The sequence below is a fragment of the Pristis pectinata genome, chromosome 1 (genome assembly GCF_009764475.1).
Source record: "Pristis pectinata isolate sPriPec2 chromosome 1, sPriPec2.1.pri, whole genome shotgun sequence".
NCBI lineage: Eukaryota > Metazoa > Chordata > Chondrichthyes > Rhinopristiformes > Pristidae > Pristis > Pristis pectinata.
In genome coordinates, this window is record NC_067405.1 from 120991946 (window position 1) to 121015795 (window position 23850).

Consider the following 23850-nt stretch of genomic DNA (forward strand, 5'->3'; position numbering starts at 1 on the left):
TGCGGACTGGAGGCGGAACCTGAAGCTGGTGGGTTCACATCTCAAGCTCTCTGTTTATTGCTGCTGTGGGTGTTAATGGGATTGGTAAATGCTCCTCGGTGTAGGGAGCAATGGGAGGAGAAGTCCTTTCATTCGTACTTAACCCGTTTTAAGAAGAGTTATCCGAAAAATGTTCTATTTAATTTTAAAGTGACAAGAGTCAGCGTGGGTGAGTCCCCGCTGCAGTGGGCAGATGATTCATTGTGATGGAGAGACTGTTTCATTCAAAAATACTTTATGTAGCGTTTCAAGTTATAAAATTGCTGTGCCTTGTTGTTCTCTGTCCTTCAGCAAATATTATTTTACCTATGAAAGGTTTCCCTACCTCTGGACTTAACTAAAGCAAACTTACATTTGTAACTTTGATGAAAGTCATCAACCTGAATCATTAACTTTTCGTGGTCGTTGCCTTATCACTCAGTATTTCATGTATTTACTGATGTTATTCTAAAAGCTATTTAGGTTCAGTTTCAGTCATTTTTTTCTGGTAGGGATTCTGAGTCCTAGCAGCCCTCACAGTTTAAAAACATTCCTTATTTTCTTCATTTTGGGGATAAATTTATGCATACACTTACCAATTTTTCATGTCACGGTTAGTGTTTTGCCCAGTGTACTTTGCCTCCTAACTGACTAACAAGTTGGACATCAGCTTTGTGAAAATGTAAAGAGGCTTCTCATCAATGATTTCACTTTGAATCTCGTGTATTGATCCCATGGCCTTGATGATCTTTCCAAAAGTAAACTGGCCAAATTATGGCCCAGTAGCCCAGCTGGGGTCTATCCAGTAAATTATATAAGTTTTTTTATTTGTTTAAGATCATTAATTTTTAATAAGATGGTGTACCTGTAACCCAAAAGATCTCTTGTTTGCTTGTCCTTTTCTGTTGGCTCAAAGCATATAGTTTTTTTTTGGTAGTTTTAATGTTATCTGGTATCCATATCTCCCTCCATCTTCAATCTATTTATCTCACCTGCATAACTTGGAACCCCTTTACCGAAATCTTCAGTTGTTTTGCATATGACAAGGCACAGCTAGTTATAATCTTCAGATAAAGTAGACAAGGAGAATAATTGGTAAGATTACAAATGTAATTTAGAATTCTGTCAATTGTAGAAGGGTGCAATTATAGGATTTTAAATGTAAAAAGCTATCTTCCAGTTTAAATATAAAAAAGATTACCATAACTAAAAATTACCTCTGTGTAAATTTAACAGGTTTCTGATGCACTATATTCCCTGACAGGATTCTTTCTCTCCCTTTCTTTCACCATCCCCTCAGATTAGTATTTCTATGTTTATAGAGCAGGAAATATTAAGTTTTGTTTACAATTGTATAATCAGTGAGTTATTATTTCTTCAGAAACAGGCACACTAATCTATCTTTAATCATGTGACATATTTAACAACTTGTCATATGTAAACTCAGTATTTATTTTTCAATATTTTTTGGAAATGCCTCTGTAGCACTTTTTATCAGAACACATTTTGGAAATCTGCATTTGTAATGTCCATAGTATTTTTTCAATGTATTCCCCTCCCCAGGTTCCGAGCGGGTTCTGTTTTCACAAACACTCCTAAGCATTTTTATCCGTGAGTCGGAAAATACACAAAATCACTGGATACTATGGAGGTATGGTTACCATATTATAATAAATAGTGTTGATGGGGGCCAATTAACATGAACATTTATCTATTGCCTTCCCCTGCCTAGTTACAATAGTACAGAATCAGGATGTCCCATGCTCAGTAGCTGGTTTTGATGGGCTTGAAGTATCAGTGGACGTTCCGTTATTTAATTATCATAGAATACAGAACAGTACAGCATGATGTCTGTGCTGACCATGCCAATCTAACTAATCCCATTTGCCTTCTTAAGATCCCTATCCCTCTATTTCCTGCTTGTTCATGTGCCTGTCCAAATGCCTCTTAAATATTACTATTGTATCTGCTTCCACCACCTCCCCTGGCAGCGAGTTCTAGGCACTTACCAGTCTCCTTTAAACTTTCCCCCTCTCACCTTAAAGCTATGACCTCTAGTATTTGACATTTATACGCTGGGAACAAGGGCTCTGTCTATCTATCTGTGCCTCTCATAATTTTATATATTTCTATCAGGTCACCCCTTAGCCTCTGACGCTCCAGAGAAAACAATCCAAGTTTGTCCAACCTCTCCTTATAGTTAATACTCTGTAATCCAGGCAACAACCTGATGAACCTCTTCTGCACCCTCTCCAAAGCCTCACATCCTCCATGTAATGTGGCGACCAGAACTGCACACAATACTCCAAATGTGGCCTAACTAAAGTTTCATACAGCTGCAACGTGACTTCCCTACTTTAATACTCAACACCCCGATTGATGAAGGCAAGTATACCATACACCTTCTTTGCCACCCTATCTACTAGTGTGGCCACTTTCACAGAGCTCTGGACTTGTACCCCAAGATTCCTCTGTACATCAGTGCCCCTAAGGGTCCTGCCATTTACTGTGTACATTCCCTTACATTTGACCTCCCAAAGTTCAAAACCTCAAACTTGCCCAGATTAAACTCCATCTGCCATTTCTCTGCCAATATTTTCACCTGGTCTCTATCCTGCTGAATCCTTTGCCAAGCTATCCAAAACTCCACTAATTTTTGTGTTGTCTGTGAACTTTTGAATTAGCCCATCTACATTTTTGTCTATATATATATATATATTTATCTATGTATGTGTATGTGTATATATATATACACACACACACATATATACATACACACACAATATAGATGTAGGTAGATATGTATATATATAGAGATGTAGATAAATATAGATATCTATCTATAAAAAAAAATCTCCAGTTAGAGTGCCACCCCTCCACCATGGCCAAGCCAATTTTGAATCCAGTCTACCAAGTCTCCATGGATCCTATGCGCCATAATCTTATGGATCAGCCTATCATGAAGGACCTTGTCGAAAACTTTTCTAAAGTTCACTTATACAGCATCCACTGCCCTACCCTCATCAATCGTATTTGTCACCTCCTTAAAAAACCTCAATCCGATTTGTCAGACTTGACCTTCCCTGCACAAAGCCATGCTGACTGTCCCATTGAACAAGTATCAATAAAAGCGATTGCTTGTCAATTTCCAAAGCAATTCTTTTTAGTGGCTTCCTGCGGTGAAACTGGCAGCCTTAAGAGACGATGGTGTATGATGACAGTGGATAGGTTACATGTAAACGGTTTTTTCAAGACTGGTTTTTGTTTGAGTTTAATAATGCTTATGGGAGCTCATTCATATGTATGGGTGTCCATAAGTTGGGCATTCATGACCCAGGGAGAGACTACTTAAAAATCATATTTGTCATATTTTTTCTAATTTACTAAACCATTAAAATCATGCTTCTAGGTGATTGTTAATTTTATCCTGTATTTTTGACCCTAAAAGCTGCCCCTAGAATGATGGAGACACAAGAGATTGCAGATGCTGGAATCTGGAGCAGCAAACAATCTGCTGGAGGAACTCCAGGATGTCCTGATGCAGGATTTCGACCTGAAATGTTGGGAATTCCTTTTCTTCCACAGATGCTGCTCAACTGCTGAATTCCTCCAGCAGATTGTTTGTTGTTTCCTCCTAGAATTTTGTTGGACAAGTAAGTCTATTTTCATATGGCTTATTCCATTCTCTCTTTTTGGAGTATATTTAAATAATTTCCAATCCTCTTGTTCTAATTATTTTCACCTTCATTCAGCTGACTTCTACTTTTGATTTTAGTGCTAAGGGATTTGCAAATATTTTAATATAGCCTCATCTTTCTATATGATCCTGTAGCCATCCAACCGTTGAGTGTTGTTCCAGGAGGAATATCTGAATACTTAACCACAACTGCCAGAAATAACACACATCTCTTGGGCTCAATGAACTTCCAATTGCATTTTTATAAAAGGGAGAAGAACCCATGTTTTAAAGGTGCATGATAACCTTTTGGAGAATAATTACCAAATACTTTTGGAAAAATAAATAGTAGACATTTACATCATACTATCTAAGGATGTAATTTAATTCTTTCAATCTATAAAAATGTTCCAACTGCAGGAACTTCCAAGTGTTCACAGTCAGAAGCAGTGTGCAGATTCTTTCCATTACAGAATGTGACATGAATTCGCTGGTTGCCTATGACTCCTCTGATTCAGAGACAGATAATGATGAAAGTGAAGAAATCAAGTACATTCAGAAAGAAGATAATTTTGCTCACTCTAACTTTAAACTTCAGTCTGTATTTCCAACTACCACAAGACTGGAATCATCTGGATGTGGTCTAGAGGTAAAAATTGCTTCATCTAGTAGCAATGTGGAATGCAATTTGAACAGTACACAGAACTTTGCACAGAAACACAGTGTAACTTCCAGACCTGCAGTGATGACTTTAAATGATGAGACAAGCTTTCAGTTTTCTAAAAGTGTCTGTGAAAATCCACTGGCTGTGATGCAGAAATCTGGCAGAACTGGAAAGATGGTCCCTTCAGCTCATAAAAGATTATTTCAAGATTCAGTGACTGGTGCTCAAAATATTAAACCTTACGTACCCAAGCGATTGAGGCAGAAAGAAGCTGCAAATAATAAAAGCAAAGAGCTTCAAGAAAGCACAGACATTCTAAACACTGGGATAGGTTGTACTGCACCAGGAGAACACCAGTTAGGTCTCCTAAACAAAGTTTCAGACTTCATAAAGCCCTATTTGGAAAACCAACATAAGACCTCAAACATCCCTAAATGCTTGGTGTTTCAGATGTCTCAGCACCAAGGACCAGTAACCACAATACAGTGGTGTCCTGTGGATCAACACAGCCACTTGCTGCTCTCTGCCTCCATGGATAAGTCAATAAAGGTAGGGTACCATCTGGTCCATTTAGAAAATAGACACTGGATATTATTAGGTGATAGAAGTTGTTAAAATCTTTGAGTAATTGCTACCTTATATGAATGGAAATATAGCATTTCATAAGTTTTTCATTCATTCTAATTTATTATTTTTCTTCTTTGAGCCTCTTTGATTGAAGTGTGAGTAAAACCTATTTTAGTATTGCAACTAATTTTGTTTTTAAATTCTAGAACTGCTGTCAGGACCTTATCAAATGCTGTTTTGTTATGTGACAGTTATATTATTTAGTGATTGTTCAGTATAATTTTTGAAGCAGATGTTTTAATTGTTCATGGTTATGGAGTGGGCATTGCTTTTCACAAATCTATTCATTACATGACTGAAATAAAGCCCCTGTCATAGTACCCTTGGAGGTATTTTCCCAGAATAACACAATTTAAAGGCAGAGGTGACACTGACTCAATCACAAGAGAAAAGAAAAATTATGGACTCTAATTACAGTGATCTAGTAATGACAACCGAGTGGGTGCGGCTAGGTACAGGTTTGCAAATGCTACAAATTACTCTCTACATTTCTAATTTAGACTGCATAAGTGTAGAGGGGAAGAAATACACTGTATTACATTAATTTGTCTCATTAATGGAATTGAATTTGGATTATGTGCAAATTAAGGCTATTCTGCGGTATACTTTAGAGCTCTTTTTTTTAAAAAAAGACTATTTGCCACATGGAACAATAGCTGAGCCATAGCATTTTGCTCTTTAATCTAACTGAAAAACAAGCACTAGAAGGGAAGATTGATAAATGAAAGTATAATGAAAAGATAATGAACTGCATGCCACGAGGTCTGAAGATTTCTGTGTGCCGTTAAAATGAACCAGATAACTTTTCACTTGAGGGGATGCAAATGATGTCATTTGTCTTGCTACATGTCTAGTACCTTCTAAAGCTGCACTTTTAATTTGCAATATAAGATTATTTACAATATGTCAAGCATTCAGGAATTGAGGTATGCTGTGATAAATTGAAAAGCAAAAATCTGCAGATACTGGAAATCTGAAATAAAAAAACAGGAAATGCTAGAAATATTCAGGCAGGTAGGCTGTATTTGTGGAGAGTGAGAAACCGAGTTAAAGTTACAAGGTGGTGATCTTTCATCTGAACTGGCCAGTTCTGACACAAACTAGAAAGTCTGATTATCAGCTCGGTTTTCTCTCTCCACAAACTAATCTGAGTATTTCTAGCATTTTCTGTTTTTATTCAGTCTTGTATTACTACACTGTTTAATTTTGGATGATTTTCTTTTTACATTTATTGTCAGGAACTTGAATGAGTCCAGATATTCATTTATGTTCATTACATTTGATACTAATATTAAAATTATTGAATTTAATTCAATTCTATCTGCAATCTCATACCATCAAAATTTTCTTTCAAAATTGAGCTCATTATTGTAAAATGAAGTGCAGTATATTTGCCAGTGACACCTTGGGAACTTCTAGTAGCAGAATGGGGCAACCAGTATAATTTTTATTTGTTTTTACTTTTGTGAACTTCCTAAATAGATAAATATTTAATAAATATTATTAAAGCCTTGAGGACAGCACCCTCCTACCCACCACCCGAAATCCTTGGTGCCTCCCCAAAGGGCCCTTTGTATCCCAGTGTGAGACCCACTGATCTATGCACTACATTAATTGGATTTCACATCAATCATATTTGTCACTTCCTCAAAGTAATAACCAAGGAATCCCTAAAATATTATGATCTCCCAACATCAAAAGACTTTGGTGTTTAAAAAAGCCAGAGTAAAATGCTTTTCAAACTTCTGGTGAGTTTGAGAATGATTTACTCTTAATCCACTAGAATTAGTTGCTAGGCATCAACACAGTTTAGTGTGCTTGGAACTGCATTTTCAGTACTTATCTGCCAACCTTTTAGAATCATAGATTTGGTATGGCACAGAAAGAGACCTCTTGGTCTATCAAGCCTGTGTGGGATTTTTATAAAGTGGTCCAGTCAGTCCCAATCCTCTGTCTTTCCTCATGGGCCTGCAAATTTCCCTCAAATGCCTATACTCTTGAAAGTCCTGATTGACTTTGTTCCCTAGAACTCTGCAGGCAGTGAGTTTCCAAAAGCAAGGTTTTTATCCCCACATTTGTCCAGAATGTTTTGCCCATCACTTTAAATGTGTATCCCTTGACCTATTTCTATTTATTCTTTCTAAAACTAACATGTTCTTGTACACATCTATTGAAATTCCATCAGTCTTTGCTCCAAGGAAAACAATTCCAGGTGCTTCAGTTCTAACCTTGTAGCTGAAATCCTTCATCCCTAGGACCTTTCTAGTAAACCTCTGCACCTTCACCTCTTTCTTAAAATGACCAGAATTGGACACTACTCCTGCTGAGATCTTACCCGTGTTTTATAGAGCTTCAAAATAACCTCCCCACTTCTCCATTTCTATCTGTGAAATCATGGATCCCATGTTCTTTACTAAAATCTCTCTCAATATGTCTAGTTATTATCAAAGATTAATGCACATAGACACTAAGGTTGCTTTGTTCCTATGCACCCATTGTGGCATACGGTCTATATTGTATCTCCTTGTGTTTTTTTATCAACATGCAACACTTCACACCTATCTGCACTAAATTAGATCTACCATTTTTCTGCCCAGCTTTCCATGTCCAAACTTGCACCAGGTCTCATTTACTGTCATCCTTGTGCTAACATGGGCTGTAGTAAGCAGAACCTTGATTTTAAAATTCTCGTCCTTGTTTTCAATCCTCTCCAGAGTCTCCCCTTTTCCTGTAATCTCCTCCATCTCTACATCGCTTCAAAATAGCTGCACTCTTATTCTGGTCTTGTGATTCTCCTTAATTTAATTGCTCCCTCATTGGCAGCTGTCATGGTCCTATGTTTTGGAATTCTCTCTTTAATCTGTTTTCCTCTCTGTTTTCTCTATCTTTAAGGTGCCCCTTAAGAAATTCACCAAATTTTTGATCATCTTCCCTAAATAGTATAGTGTTAGTTTGTTACGAGTCCTGTAAAGCACCTTCTTATGTTGGCTTTGTAAAACTGCTCTGTAAGGGTTAATAGTGGTTGCTGTTGCACTTTGTTTTATGAAGAAACTCCTGCAAGTTTATACATTGTTCATGTTGGAGGTATTGCTCTGTCCTTATTCCAAGCATCAATACCTGTGTCAGTTGTGGTCTGTTGTCACTAGATGGCTCTATGGCACTAATCTTGAGATCAGTCACCAAATTTCATATACATAGACTCTACATTCATCGCCTGGCTGTGCAATAAAATGGATAAATTAGTTAACTTACTAAAAATCCCAAAGTATATTTGAGTTTTTTTAAACTTGTGCTTGTTGAAGGCTACCCTTTTTCTGGTAGGATTTAGTTATTAAAGGTGCTTGTGAATTTGAATCTGCATTTGTCAACCCCAGTTAGTGCCTGATGTTCCTTCATAAAAAAGCAGTTCAGAAAATTGAACATGAGAACTCTATTATTCTGGTTGCTATGAATCTTGATGTATGATATTTCACAAGGTGAATACAGATAAGTTATTGCACATGTAATAATAAAGAATCTGTGCTGCCCATAAACTGAATCTGAAAATCTACTGGAGGTTTGTGGGAATATATTACATCTGCTTGGATCAGCTGTTGTCCAATGGCATTATTTCACTCAGTGAGAATTCTTGGCCTTTTGTTTTGTGTCAGATGAATGCTTCTGTACTTTTCAGCCAGTTTTAACAAAGTTATCTTGAGGACCTTTTCTTGTATGCATTCTGAACTGATAATGGCATCAAATCACAATAAATAGTGAATATCACCTTTGTTATTTAAATGTAACAAAATAGAATGGAAAGACTACAAATACTGGAAATTCGAAATTGAAGCAGTGAAAATATTTAGTAGGTCAGTCAGGAGAGGAAAGCCAGTTATTTCAGATATTATGTAGAAAACTACAAAAAAAATGCAATGTGTTTGTGCTACCTGCTGAACATAGCATGGTAGTGTTTTACATATTTGGAAGGTGAGATACATATATATAATGTTAAAATTCTTCTGGCAATCAGTTCTGGTAAAATACATACGTGGATAGGCAATATTTGAATTTTGCAGGTCCATAGTTATGTGTCTACATCATATTTTGGGGGTGAAATAGCTCAAAGTTTTATTGAAAATTCTACTTCAATGTTTGACTTAAAGGTCATACAACAATATTAATGCAATTATTGTTTTCCTTTATTTTGTAGGTAAAGCAGTTCTCATTTACATTCCCATTTTATCAACATTGTGGGAGCACGGCACAAAGATTGTAGTGATTCAAGGGACAGATAATATTGAAATTGAATGCAGTCTTGCCAGTGCCACCTACACCTAAGAACAAACTTACATAATTCCAATTCATTTTAATATTTTAGGCACTTATTTTGTTATCATTTTTGCTTAAGAAAGGTTTAGCTTGATTCCAAATCTAGCAGCAATCACATCTACATCAAAGCTGTTTGCTAAGTTGCATTTGAGTGCTGAGATGTAATGAAGGGTGACTCTTAAAATAATTAGGCAGACTTGTTTTATTTTAAGTATACAATAAAGATGAAATAAGCTTAGTAACATTATGTTTCATTTATCAGTTAGTTTCATGTGATCAGTAAATTGATTAACTAGTCTGATTTTTGCTGACACATTTGTTAATAATTTTTTTGGTGAGGGTGTGGTGGTAGACTGCTTTTCTGCTCTTCTAAGGTGAGGGATCATGTTGCTGAGACCTTTTGATACCCAGTGCCCACATCACTCATTAACGATTCATTTTGTGTGGATCAGATGTAGGGAGAAGTTATCAGTGTGCTTTATTATAAATATCTTGTTTCCAGTGGGCAAAAGGTCAATAACCACATGTATTTAGAAAGAGAACATGCTGGAGATACTGATGAATGGTTGTCAACCTGAAATGTTATTTCTGTTTTTCTCTCTCCAGAGATGGTCCCTGACTTGCTGAGTATTTCCCTCGTTTTCTGTTTTCTTTTCAGATTTCTAGCATCTGCAGTACTTTGATTTCCCACACAAGTTGACAAACAAACCTATACAGCATGTAGCTAGGATTTGAATACACTGTTTGGTGGGCAGGTAGAAATGGGTTCAATAATTTTTAAAATTCATTCATGAGATAAGTGTTTCACTGATCATCCAACATTTATTGAGAAAGTAGTGGTAAGCGGTCCCCTTGAGCTGTGATGTTCTGACTGGCAAAGTTCTGACTTTGATAAGAAGTTCCAGAATTTTGATGTAATGATAATGAAGGAACAACAAAACATTTCCAAGACAAGATGGTATGTGACTTGGAGAGGAATTTGCAGAGAGCATCCTTGTGCCTGCTTTCCTTATCTTTCTAGGTGATAGAGATTGCAGATTTGGTGAGTGTCAAGAAAACATTGGTGATTTTGCTGTAGTGTACTTTGTAGATGGTAAGCACGCTCTGGTGCTTTGATAGTGATGGGAGTGTTTAAGATGGTGGAGAAGGTACCAATGAAACAGCTACTTTATCCTGGATGTTTTTGAGTTTCAAATGTTTTTGGAACTATACCCATTTGGGCAAGTGGACAATATTCCATCACACCCCTGAAATGTCTTGAAGAAGCTAGTTTGTGGAATGGGAAGGTGATAGACGCATCATAAAATTACCAGCCTTTGACCCATTTTATAGTCAATCCAGTTAAGTTTCTGGTTTGTGATATTGCCAGAATGTTGATGGCAAGGGATTTCGTGGTGGTAATGCTGCTGAACGTCTTGGAGAGGTGGTAAATCACTCTTGCTGGAGATATCTTTGCTTGTCACCTATGTGTTGCTAATGTTACCTGCCCAATGTTATATTGGCCCAAGTCTGAATGTTGTTTAGACTTTGATGCTTCCTTGCTTGAGGAGTTGGGAATAGAACTGAACATTGCACAAATATCACCAAGTATCTGCATTTTAGTTCATGATGGAGGGGTAATCATTGAATGTGATGAGGTTTAGGCTCTGTCCAGTGCCTTGCAGAACCCCTGCAAAAATGTCCTAGGATTGAGATGATTTGTCTCCACAAACATAGACATTTTCCTTTATGTAATTATAATTTTCTATGTATTCATTTTTCCAGATTAAGTTGCCACAGGCAAGACCAGTATTTATTATCCATCACTAATCGTCCTTGAGAAGTTGGTGGTAGTTGCTACCTTCTACCACTTGAACCACTGCAGTCCTTCGGTGAAGGTACTCCCAAAATATCCCACAGCGTTCTTGGCTCTTGGCATGCTGGGCTCGTTCATCAAACCATACGAGAGAATGAGCCTTGTACTGAACACCCTCAAAATAAAGGTACCACTACTAACCTATAATGCCCTTAGACATCAAAGACCCTGCAAGTTATGGAACACTTTATGTACCTTGGGAGCCACCTTTGAGGGAAGCCAGACATCGGTGATGAAATTCACCACCGTCTCCAGTGTGCCATCCTTTGGCCATCTGTAGAAAAGGTTGAAGATTCAGATCTCAAACCCAGCACAAAACAGATTCCACTAGGTGGCAATGATCCCTGCCCTCTTGTATGCTTCAGAGACTTGAGCTACCTACAGCTGGCAGCTGAAAGCACTGGAGAATTACCACCAAAAGTGAAGTACCTCCACAAAATCCTTTAAATCCACTGACAAGATAAGTGAATCAATGCCAGTGTTCTCTCCCAGACTAACATCCCCAGCAATCAGGCTCTGATGAGCACTTTGTTTGCATGCTCAACAGCAGACTCTCGACACAGGTACTTTGAGCAGGAGATTATCAGGACAGAGGAAATGCTTCAAGGATGTCCTTGAAGCCTCCCTGAAAATAGATAACCTCTAACTTGAGGGAGTCCGTGGCCCACGTCTAATCAAAATAGGGAAAGAATATCTGGTGTGACTGTAAGAAACTTGAGCATCATAATCGTGATCACACTGAAGCCCAACGAAAGGGGTAGAAGTAGCTGTGCATCCCATATTATCCTCTCACCCATCTAGTTAAGCATTTTCTGTCCAACATGGTAGAGTCTGTGGATCTCATATCACCTTTACAACTGGAGTAGAAGTAAGCAATCTTTGACCATGAGTGACAGCCTAATAATAAGAAGAAGAAAATGAAAAGCAAAGGTGTAGCTTGTTTGCTACTTCAAAGTGCACTTTTTTTTCTGATCAGTAGTTTAAGAGAAAGCTGTGTAAATAGAAGTCAAGCCACCTATGTTAATGTTTAAAAACGAATGCAGATTTGATTATTTCCCACTCAATATCATTTATGAAGAATTTATTTTAATATTACTGCATTTCCCCCACTTGGTGCTTTGTATTCCTAAAAACGTCTATTTTCCATTTGCTGTCAAGGGCACAGCATTTCCTGAGGAACAACCATCACCTCTTCAGGATAGTTCCTTGGGAGCCATAGTGTTACTTTAATATTACTCTGCAGTGGGAATTGTACCATTAACAACTGTAACACTGTAAAGTGGGTGGTCATTGAAGTTAAAATATACATTTTAATGACACTTCTGCACAAAGACTAAACCTCTATCACAAAATCTTTTATAACCAGTGATATATCAAATCTTTCACAACCCAGGGATCTGTCCTTCTGTTGATCTTTGTAATCATTATTGTGCATTGATATAGATCATGTATTTATAAGGTATTTTAATTAGAAAAATGTCTCGAAGCACTTTATAAATGCATGATCTATATAAAAGAATGATGATGACTGTAAAACAGCATAACTTAAGGGCAGAATCCTTGATTCTAAAAGATTTGTTTTTATCACAATAGCTATAAAAGATTTGTGATTTGTATAACTACTGTATCTTGACTGATGGGAAAATCAGCTTCAATGTTTGCAGCATCAAAGCTTCATCAGTGGCTTTGAGGCTGCCTTTAATGAAATCTGCATTATGGATGATATGAAGGACTTAAAGTTACATTCCATTTCAGATAATTATCTGGCTGATAATTTTATCAGCATCTTTGAGCTTTACTTTTTCCCTCATATTGAAATTGTAACTCAATTTAAGTCCAGGAAAAAAGGATTTTTGGTTAATTATTTATATTGCAAGGTTCCTCTGGCAAGATTCTAACTGTGTATAGTGTACTATAAATTATGTAATGGAGAAGCTGGCCATTCAGGCTTTCATGCTTGTGCTAGCTCTGTGAAAGAGCTCTCCAATGTGTCCCATTTCATAATTTGCATACTGCATTTCTGACTGTTTTAACTCTATATGCCTTGAAGTGTTATGAGGGCCACTTTAACGTCATAGCAGCCCAGATTTTGCTGGGAGATGCTGGCAATTCCTGTGTGGAACTATCAGCTTATCTAGCATAGGTGTCAGCAAGTTCAGGATTGGCATGTATGTTTTTGTAAACACAAGTCCCAAACTTACAGTTGTTAGCTGGCGTTTCCTGACTGCATGCCTTCGCTGGAATCCATCCAGCAGCAGACCTCAAAATTGTAATAATTCTCCACTGCTTAACATTGAAATCACTTGAACAACTCACACCTTTGTGCAGGAACAAGTGTTCCATGAAATTGAATGGAGAAGAGCAGCTGTGAGGAACTAAGTTTTAATTAAGAGTTTCATTTTTTAAAAAAATACTTAAAACTTCTTAATTGTATTTAAATATTTTGGTTTGTCAATAGCTTTCAATAGTCAATGGTTTAGTTGGGAGGGAGATGGCATAAGCTAACTGATTCATTTTTGTGGAGTAGCTGATCACAGATTCCAGGCTAACTTTTTGTGGTTTTGAAGGATAGCACTTCAAAAAGGGGGAGAGTTCTATTTTTAATATCAAGCACAGATATCAACATTAGATACTTATGGGTATGAAGTAGAGTAGTTGGGAAATGGGTCATATAAAGAATGGACAAGAGGGTTAGACAATTTTAGTTCAGACACCCATGATTAAACCTCAACTAGATTAATGGGTGAAAACCTTCACCATTTGCTAATGTAGATTGAGCCATACTATTCCTACTCTGCAGTTAGCTGAACCAATGAATATTAGCATAAATTGGCAATGACCCTGAGGCAGCTTAAGAAAAAAAGGTTGCAGATGTCTTTCTAAGCTTGAGGCTCAGTTACACAGATGGGCAAAGCAGATGTAGTTAACTTTGCAAGTAAAAGCTTGAGAAATAGAAGAAAGAGTAGACCATTTGGCCCCCTGTGCCTGGTCTGCCAATCAATAAGATGAATATGATCTTCTGCTTTAGTTCTACTCTACTGCTATCTTGCGCTAATACTATATCCCTTGATTCCCTTAATATCCTAAAATCTAATAATTTCTATCTTGGATATACTTGGTGACTAAGCCTTCAGTCCTCTTGAGTAAGAATGCCAAAGATTCACTATCTTCTGTGTGAAGAAATTTCTTCTGTGTCCTGAATGGCTGACTATTATTTTGAGACACCCAGATCCCTTTGAACACAAAAATCTTTCAATGTTCACTTTTCTGTTTTTATCTACCAAAGTGGATGAGCTCACATTTTTCCACGTTTGTATTCAATCTGCCAAGTCCTTGCCCATTCACCTAATCTTTATTCTCCTTGAAGCCTCTCTGCACCCTCCTCCCAACCCACACTGGCAGCCAGCTTTGTATCGTCAGCAAACTCAGATGTATTGGACTTAGTCCGCTCATTCAAATTTGGGGCCCCAGCATCAATCCCTACAACACCCTATTCTCTATTTTCTATTTATTAACCACTTCTCAATCTATACCAGGGTATTACCCACAATCTATGCCATTGGCATCTTATCCATGGCCTTCTGAAAGGTGAAATAAACCATATCCAGTGGATCCCTCTTATCTATTCTGCAAGTTACAATCTCAAAATAAGAACTCCAATAAGTTCGGTAGACATGATTTCCCATTCATGCATCCGTGTTCACTCTATCTAATCTGATTATTATTTTCTAAATGCCCCACTACCACTTAATAATATATTCCAGCATTTTCCCTACTATTGATGTCGAGGTAATTGGTACATAGCTTCTATTTTCTCTCTGTCTCCTTTTTTTTAAAATAGTGTCATTCTATGGAATCATTTCAAAAATACATAAGAATCCTTCACAAAAATCAAACCACTGGAGAAACTCAGTGGGTTAGGCAGCATCTGTGGAGGGAAAGGAATGGTTGACATTTTTGGTCAAGACCCTGCACTGTGATGTTATGTGATGTGATGCACTTGCTGAGTTCCTCCAGCAGTTTGATTTTTTTCCTCCCAGATCCCAGCATCTGCAGTCTCTTGCGTCTCTATAAGATTATTTCAATTGCCAATTCATGAGTGTTGAGACTGGTGCTGCATTTCTGTTCTGTATACCAATCAGTATGGGCTGGATTGAATCATTATCATTTTGAGGCAAAAATTAGTCTTCCAACTGCTATGTGATCTCGTTCAGGAGCACACAACACATTTGCTTCTGAAGGCCCTTTCCCATATTATAAACGTTTAATGGATCCACAATAATTCCCTCACCCCAACCAAACACATGTTCTTTCCCTTGCTGTCGGTCCACCTTGTGCTTGTACCTGTGAGAAAGATTTGGGAGAACATGTATGTGATTTTGATTCAGTGATGGAATGTGAATGCGATGATACTGCAGAGATTGGGAAACATTATTGTTGGAGGGCAGAGTTGTTCAGTGGAACGAGTTGATGGATCACCTTTGTCTTGATATGTCTGTGAGTCACCTACCATAATGGAGAGAAGCTTTAATAACTGGCACCAAATGATTAAATAGTGTGGGTCACACCGTCTGCAATCTTGCCTGAGCAATGTCAGCTGTCGACAAACGAAAAGAGAGTGGTTAGGTTAAGCCTGGATATATGGGCCATTTGGAAAAAGGCAAAGCTGGCAGTCCAAACCAATAGCAAGGAGGAGGAAGAAGGGAACTAGGCTAGGGATTTAAAGCAATGGACAAGAGGGAGGAAATGCCAAAACCTTAGTTCAGGTATACCAAGGATAACTAATGTATTTTTGGAAGATCCCTTCAAGACTTGTGGATTCTTTGGTGTCTATGTGCTCCAGTTGCAAAATTGCCACTTTGTTCACCAATATCTGTTTATAAAATCATCCTCGGGTTTTGTAGGGACTCATCAAGGTGTTCTACCATCCTATCCCTGGTGTACAATACAGAAATGACGCACAGAGACAGACTGAAAATGTGGACCATCTCTTGTATCTCAGGAACCACCTCTAAGCAAAGGCAGATGTGGATGAAGGCAATGGTGAATCTCAACTGTGCACCACCAAAGCCTTTGATCGATGGGTGTTTGAAGACCTCTTTGTTCCCAAATACTTCTGAGACTGGACCACCATAGCAGGCATCTGAAGGCATTAGAAGGATACTAACAAAGCTCTTTCCAAAAAATTGCCAAATTACCTCGGAAGAATAAGTGAAATAGCAACAATGTTCTCTCCCAGGCCAGCATCCTCTGCATTGAGGCCCTAGTAATGCTCAGCTGGCTCCTTTGGACATCTTTACACAAATCCTCCCCTAACTCATCCTATTCTCCTCATATTTACATCAACTCCCCCCCACATTCTATCACTCTCATACTCACCAGAGAATATTTTTAGCAGACAATTAACCTATCATCCCACATGTCTTTGGGATGTGGGAGGAAACCAGAGCACCTAGAGGAAACCCACACAGTCACGGAGAGAACATGCAAACTCCACGCAGGTTGAATCCTGGTTGCTGGAGCTGTGAGGCAACGGATCTACTAGCTGTTCCATCTGTGAGGAAGTACAGTGTCTCCATCGACACCTGGAAATCCCTGGCCCATGAGAAGGAGCATTCAGGATGGCACTGAGAACCTTGAATCAGGAGCACATAAAGGTCTGCATAAATTGCAACAGGATCACACCACCTCACAAACTACCACTCACCCATCCCCTCCTGCGACACCTTTGGAAGATCCTGTGCTTCCCACATTCACTTTTTCAATCACCTCAGAACCCATGAAGTTGGAGTGAAAGCAATTTATCTTCTGAAGGAGTCTAAGGATAGTGGTACTGGAGGGTTGTTTTTCAGATTGGACACTTGTGACCAGTGATGTGCTACAAGGATTGGTGCTGGATCCACTATCTATGTTAATTATTTGGGTGAAAATATAGTTGGTCTGGTTAGTAAGTTTGCAGATGACACCAAAATTGGTGGTATAGTAGACAGTGAAGAGGATTATCTAAGATTACAATGGGATCTAGATCAATTGGGGAAGTGGGCCAAAGAATGGCAGATGGAAATTAACTCTAACAAGTATGAGGTGTTGCACTTTGATAAGTTAAATCAGGGTGGGACTTGCACAGTAAATGGTAGGGCCCTGGGGAGTGTTGTAGAATAGAGAGACCTAGGGGTAAAGGTGCATGTTTCCTGGAAAGTGGAGACACAAGTAGACAGGATGGTGAAGAAAGTGCTTGGCATGCTTGCATTCATAGGTCAAGGCATTGAGTACAGAAGTTGGGACATTATGTTATAACTGTACAAGTTGTTGATGAGACCACACTTGGAGTATTGTGCACAGTTCTGGTTGCCCAACTATAGGAAGGATATCATTAAGTGGAAAGGGTGCTTAAAATATTCACGAGGATATTGCTGGGATTAGAGGGCTTGAGTAATAACAAGAGGCTGGATAGGGTGGGACTTTTTATCCTGTAGTGTAGGAGGCTGAGAGGTAACCTTAGAGGTATATAAAAATCATGAGTGGTGTCAATAAGGTGAATGGTCATGGTCTTTTTCCCAGTGTAGGGGTGCCTAAAACTAGGAGGGCACAGATTTAAGGTGAGAGGGGAAAGATTTAAAAGGTACATGATGGGCAATATTTTCACACAGAGGATGATGGATATATTGGAACGAGTTGACAGGGGAAGCTGTAGAGTTGGTACAATTACAATGTTTAAAAGACACAGAGAGGGAAATGGATAGGAAAGGATTCGAGGGATATGGGTCAAATGCAGGCAAGTGGGACTAGCTCAGGTAGACAACTTGGTTGGCATGAACGAGTTGGGTCGAAAGGCCTGTTTTCATGCTATATAACTGTATGACTCTGACTCTATTCCAAGGGGCTGCCTGCCTCAGAAATGTGTATGGAATTCTTTGGAATATTGTGGAATGAACATGGTATGTGAAAAAATTACTAATGAAATATAGATAAATTCTTTTCCTGAAGAACCAGAAAACCATATTAGTTTAATTGAAGGGGAGCAGAATAAAAGTTGGTCACATCTTAAGGTTTCTTTGCACTGAACTGTTATATTGTGGAAGTGTGAACATGTATTAGAGCAATAGCTTGCTTTATTAATCTGAAGCAGTCTTAACTGAGTGCAGTGCTTGATGATATGTAATCCAGGGAAAGACTTGAAGTCAGTAGGATTGTTATTTCTTTAACATGTTGAAAATGTTAAGGATAAGAAGAGATAATATTACCTTTGGTAGGGGAATCCTGCCTAATACAGGAGGTCCAATCAGGCACGGTAGTATAGCGGTTAGTGTAATGCTATTACAGCGCCAGTGACCCAGGTTCAATTCCAGCCGCTGTCTGTAAGGAGTTTGTATGTTCTCCCTGTGTCTGCATGGGTTTCCTCCAGGTGCTCCGGTTTCCTCCCACATTCCAAAGACGTACGGGTTAGGAAGTTGTAGGCATGCTATGTTGGTGCTGGAGGCATGGCAACACTTACGGGCTGCCCCCAGAACACTCTACGCAAAAGATGCATTTGTGTGTTTCGATGTACATGTGGCTAGTAAAGATATCTTAATGGTCACACTCCTGATTAAGCTAACACCATCTGGACCTGAAGCAATTGTGAAATCATTGAACTTTATAATTTATCAGTTGTCACTTGCTGTTGTATGTGACTTACTGCAATTAACCTTGATAGCAACCTATATTTTTAACCATCAAGTGTTTCATTGTCCCTTCAAGATTTTTGGAGTTTTAGCCTTCCACGCTGAACTGTTTCATTATTTAGACATTTTTTAAATGAAGGCTTTTAATTGGATCTCAAAATGATAATTCAACTAAGCAACATGCCCAGTACAGAACTCTAGTTTAGGTTCTCAAGGAAGACACCAACCTGAAGACTGTCTAGTTAGAAATATTGAACATTTGCTTAATCATCTGCTTACCACCTTTCCTCAAATAACATTTCACACATTCCCAGTATGTTCTATCTTAAATCTGATGTATCTAATGCTGGAATCCTGATGGAGCAACTGAACACATTTTTAATCCAAAAACAGCAATAGAAGATATCAAAACTAATCTGTCATTTTCACAATCTAATAAATCTGATGAGTTGCTATAATTGACAGCAATTGTTGAGTCACTGTCATAACTAGGCAAAGCAATTTCTGCACTGAATATGTAAACTGAGCAATTGTATTTGAGGAAAAACATGCCAGCAGTTCCTTTCTTTGCTGTAGGTAATGTAGGTGAATGCTGTGTGTTCAGATTTTTAAAAAAATGCTTTGTATACTTCTAGGCTGGACCATCGTAGGCAAACACTTGAGTACAAATGAGTGAGTCATCGTGGGAAATAACCATTCACAGAAACCCTATCTAGTGAAGTGGACAATAAGTTCATCCTATATTCTGATCACAATTTTGCAATACATGTTTTCACACTGTTGTCAGAATATTTCTTTGGCATTGAACCATTTGAAATTGGTAGCAAGTGTCACTTCAATAAATATCAAGGATGTGCAAATTATATCTAGAAGTAAAAGGGAGGGAGATATTAAATTTCAGGGCAAGATAACACAATAAACAACTGATACAAAAAAATGTAAGAAGCATTGATGATGACCTTCAGGAATTTTAACCTGTTTTGGAGTGTTTTATAATGTCCAGGTTAATGTAATCTGAAATTGCTGTGTTGCAGCAAATTTGTTATGGCTTGGGTATCAAGTTGATAGGTAGTGCTGTTGGCTTGACTGACATGAATAAAATGTACTTATTTTGAACAATTGTTGGCTGCTGACAAATGTTGAAGTTGTGAATTTGTGACTTTGCTCAGTTTTTAATTCAAGTTGAAACACTCTGGTCTGGCATTCTGTCGTCTGTCAACTCCCATAATCTGGCATGTTTTGAATCTGTAGTACAGATCTGTACTAATTAACTAATTCTCAGTAAGAAGTAACTAAAATCTAAAATTGACTAAGATCTATACTAACCTGTAGCCAACTAACCTACCCGTGCAACGTCTGTGATCTCAGCTGACAGCATTTCCAGCTTGCAGAAACTTTGGGTTACAGTCTGTTGCTGGAAGCCTTGTATAACCATGGAGTGTCTATACTTAGAACAGCTTGCCTTCTTGGAGGAAGATGATCAGAGATCGATTTCTGTGGTCCAGCACCAGTCAAGTCCCAAGGGTGCTGGACTAGAGAGTTTCAACCTGAATGTATCTCACCAGCATTGAGCTTTTATTAACATTGGTATCTAATTAGCCACAAGCATCTAAGAGATCAATACTGGACATCCTGATTTCCTCTTCAACTCCAGAGATAATAATAAACAGATAAAGAGCCTGCTGGGCTTAATTTTTTGTTTCCCGCTCCTTATAATCCAGTGAAAAAAGCCTAAAAGCTTGTGAGCTAATGGGTTTCACATATTTAAGAATATGAAAATGCACAAATAATAAAAATCTCAGACATTTTGAGGTAAATTGTGTGAAAATATGCAAGGGGGTACATCTTTATATAATTTATGGGCAATGAAAGCAGCTGTGTGTTTATTTGTGTGCTCCTGCTACAGTTCACTTTACCAGGCAAAGATGTTTGAAATTCGTTGAAGGTAATTTGTCTTAAGAAAATTAGTTCACTATAATCATGCATTATATACATGTTATCTTTAATACATTAAACAGGCATAAAGCTCCCTCTTGTATTATTGATTATAATGTCCATCTACTTTTGTTTGTTTCTAATACTGACATTTGTGCATATGTTTATTCAGTTGTTAAGATCAAATTAAAAAAAACTCATGCATCAATGCTTCTGAGGAGGTGCACTACAGCAGTATGAGTATGGTGTATCCATTATGGCTACTGTTTCCAGAAATCTCATTAGATAATATATTGTTGAGTTCTATTTTTAGAGTAATAGAGAAAATCTTCTGGCTCCATCCACTTAGGATTTTTTAAAATGAGCTCTCAAGAACCAGCTAAATTTGCTCCTGGATGTAACTTTGACAAATAGGATTAATTTACACTATTAAAATGAAGTAAAGTCTGACTGACCTTTAAGAGAAACTAAGAGAAGTTAAAAGGTATTTACAGCTTCTCAGTATTTCTGAGGAAGATTTTGTACATCATTTTAGACTAGATTTCAACCCATTATCTGAGGAGAAGCATAAAAACATAAGAAGTAAGACCATGAGTAGGCCATATTCAACAAGATCTTGACAGATCTGACCTTAACCTTAACATATGATTTCCCCTGTTCAAATAACTGTCCATCACATTCTTGAATGTATTCAATGATTCAGCCTTTACAGTTTTGTTTGGGTAGAGAATCCCAAAGATTCATGCCCCTTCTCATTTCCATCTTGAACCATTGTTCTTAGTACCTCCATCCTCTCAGCATTGACTCTATCAACCACCCTCAGAATCTTGTGTTTCAGTAAGATCACCTCTCATTCTTCTAAACAATGAGTAAAGGCGACAGCAGGTTCCTCATAAGACTACACCTCCATTCCAGGAATCAACCTAGTGTCCTTCCCTAATCTGCCACTATTGCAAGTATATCTCCCTTTAAATGAGACCAAGACTGTACACAAATGTGGTCTTGCCAGTATACAGCTCTATACTTTGCTACTTTTGTACTCTATTCTCATTGTAATCTGCCTTTTCCTTTTTAATCACTTGCTACAGAGTCATACAGCTCGGAAACAGGCCCTTCGGCCCAACTCATCCATGCCGACTATGTTGCCCAGCAAGCTAGTCCCATCTGCCTGCGTTTGGCCCATTGCTCTCTAAACCTCTCCTCTCCATGTACTTAATCTAGATAGCTTTTAAATGTTGCTAATGTGCCCACCTCAGCCACTATTTCTGGCAGCTCATTCCAAATACGTACCACCCCTTGCGTGAAGAAGCTGCCCCTGATGTCCTTTTTAAATCTCTTGCCTCTGATCTTAAGCCTATGCCTTCTTGTTTTTAGCTCGCCCTCCCTGGGGAGGAAAAAGGCTATGTGTTTTCACCTTGTCTATGCCCCTCGTGATCTTGTATACCTTAATCAGGTCACCCCTCAATCTACATTCCAGGAATAAAGTCCTAGTTTACGCAACCTCTCCTTGTAATTCAGGCGCCCAATTCCAGGCAACGTCCTGATAAATCTTTTCTGTGCTCGTTTAATGACATCTTTCCTATTAACAGGGTGACCAAAACTGCACACAGTTCTCCAACTGTGGCCTCACGAACAGCTTATATAACTTCAATATAACTTCCCAACTCCTATACTCTGATGAAGGCCAGTATGCCAAACTCCTTCACCACCCTATCCACCTATGACGCCACTTTTAGTGAACTATGTACTTGCATTCCTAGCTCCCTCTGTTCCATAACACTCACCAGGGCCCTACCATTCACTGTACAAGTCCTACACTAGTTTGATCTCCCTAAATGCAATACCTCACATTTATCTGGATTGAAAGCCATTTGCTAATCCTTAGCCCACATACCTAGAAGATCAAGATTCCCCCTTTAATCCTTCATAGCTTCTATGCTCTCTACAACACCACCTATTGTAGTATCATCTACAAACTTACTTACAATGCCTTGTAGATTCACATCCAAATCATTTATATAAATTATGAACAACACAGGTCCTAGCTCCAGTCCCTGTGGCACACTACTAGACACAGTCCTCCAGTCCAAGAAACAGCCCTTGACCATCACTATCTGCTTCCTACCACTGAGCCAATTATGAACCCAATCTGCTATCTCCCCCTGGATGCCATGCGATCTAACCTTCCAGACCAGCCTGCCATGAAGAACCTTGTCAAGGGCCTTGCTAAAGTCCATATAAACAACATCCATTGCCCTACCCTCATCTACCCTCTTGATTACCTCCTCAAAGACTTCTAGAGATTTGTCAGGCATGACTTCCCACGCATAAAGCTGTGCTGTCCTAAATCGGATCCTGTGTCTCCAAATGGTGGTAAATCCTGTTCTTCAGAATCCCCTCCAGTAATTTACCCACCACCAATGTCAGACTCACTGCTATGTGGTATCCTGGTTTGCTTTTGCTACCATTTTTAAACAATGGTACCATATTAGCTGCTCCTAAGTCCTCCAGAACCTCACCTGTGGCCAGAGATGAATCAAAAATCCATGCAAGGGTGTCTGCAATTTCTTCTCTTGTTTCCCACAAGGTCCAAGAGTGCACTAAATCAGGCCCTGGGGATTTATCTACCTTAATGCACTTTAAGGCCTCCAATACCTCTTTTGTGCTAATTCGTATGTGCTCCAAGACAACACCACTCACATCCCCATTTCCTTGGCTTCCATTGTTTTCTCCCCAGTAAAAACTGAAGATAAAGTTCATTAAAAATCTCACTCATTTCCTTTTGTTCCACATACAGATGGCCATGCTGATCTTTAAGGGGACCTATTCTCTCTCTAGCCATCCTTTTAGTCTTATATACTGATAGAATCTCTTGGGATTTTGCGCCTCCTTGCCTGCCACATCCTCTTTTTTTTCCTCCTAACTTCTCTCAAGTGCACTCCTACACTTCTTGTAGTCATCAAGAGATTCACTAGCTCACAACTGCTTATACGCAGTGTATGCCTCCCTCTTTCTTAACCAGAGCCTCAATATCTCTTGTCAATCAAGGTTCCTGAAACTTGCCAGCCTTGCCCTGTACCCTAATAAGAACATACAGGCCCTG

The 23850-nt window shown here is 38.5% G+C and overlaps 1 protein-coding gene across 7 annotated transcripts in view; it reads left to right on the forward strand.

Annotated features, from left to right (window-relative positions):
• The first annotated feature begins 12 nt into the window (after positions 1 to 12).
• Positions 13 to 23850, forward strand: part of wdr25 (WD repeat domain 25) — a 43671-nt gene continuing 19833 nt past the window's right edge. The window contains exons 1-3 of one of the 7 annotated variants that reach the window (XM_052013840.1): positions 155 to 208; positions 1582 to 1669; positions 4115 to 4907. In XM_052013840.1, coding sequence (XP_051869800.1) covers positions 4176 to 4907 — 732 coding nt within the window. In that variant the 5' untranslated portion in view covers positions 155 to 208; positions 1582 to 1669; positions 4115 to 4175. Of the gene's footprint in view, positions 29 to 154; positions 209 to 1581; positions 1670 to 3615; positions 3672 to 3850; positions 4908 to 23850 lie in introns of those variants that run through there. The other 6 variants (XM_052013849.1, XM_052013875.1, XM_052013824.1 and 3 more) reach the window with 6 other exon arrangements.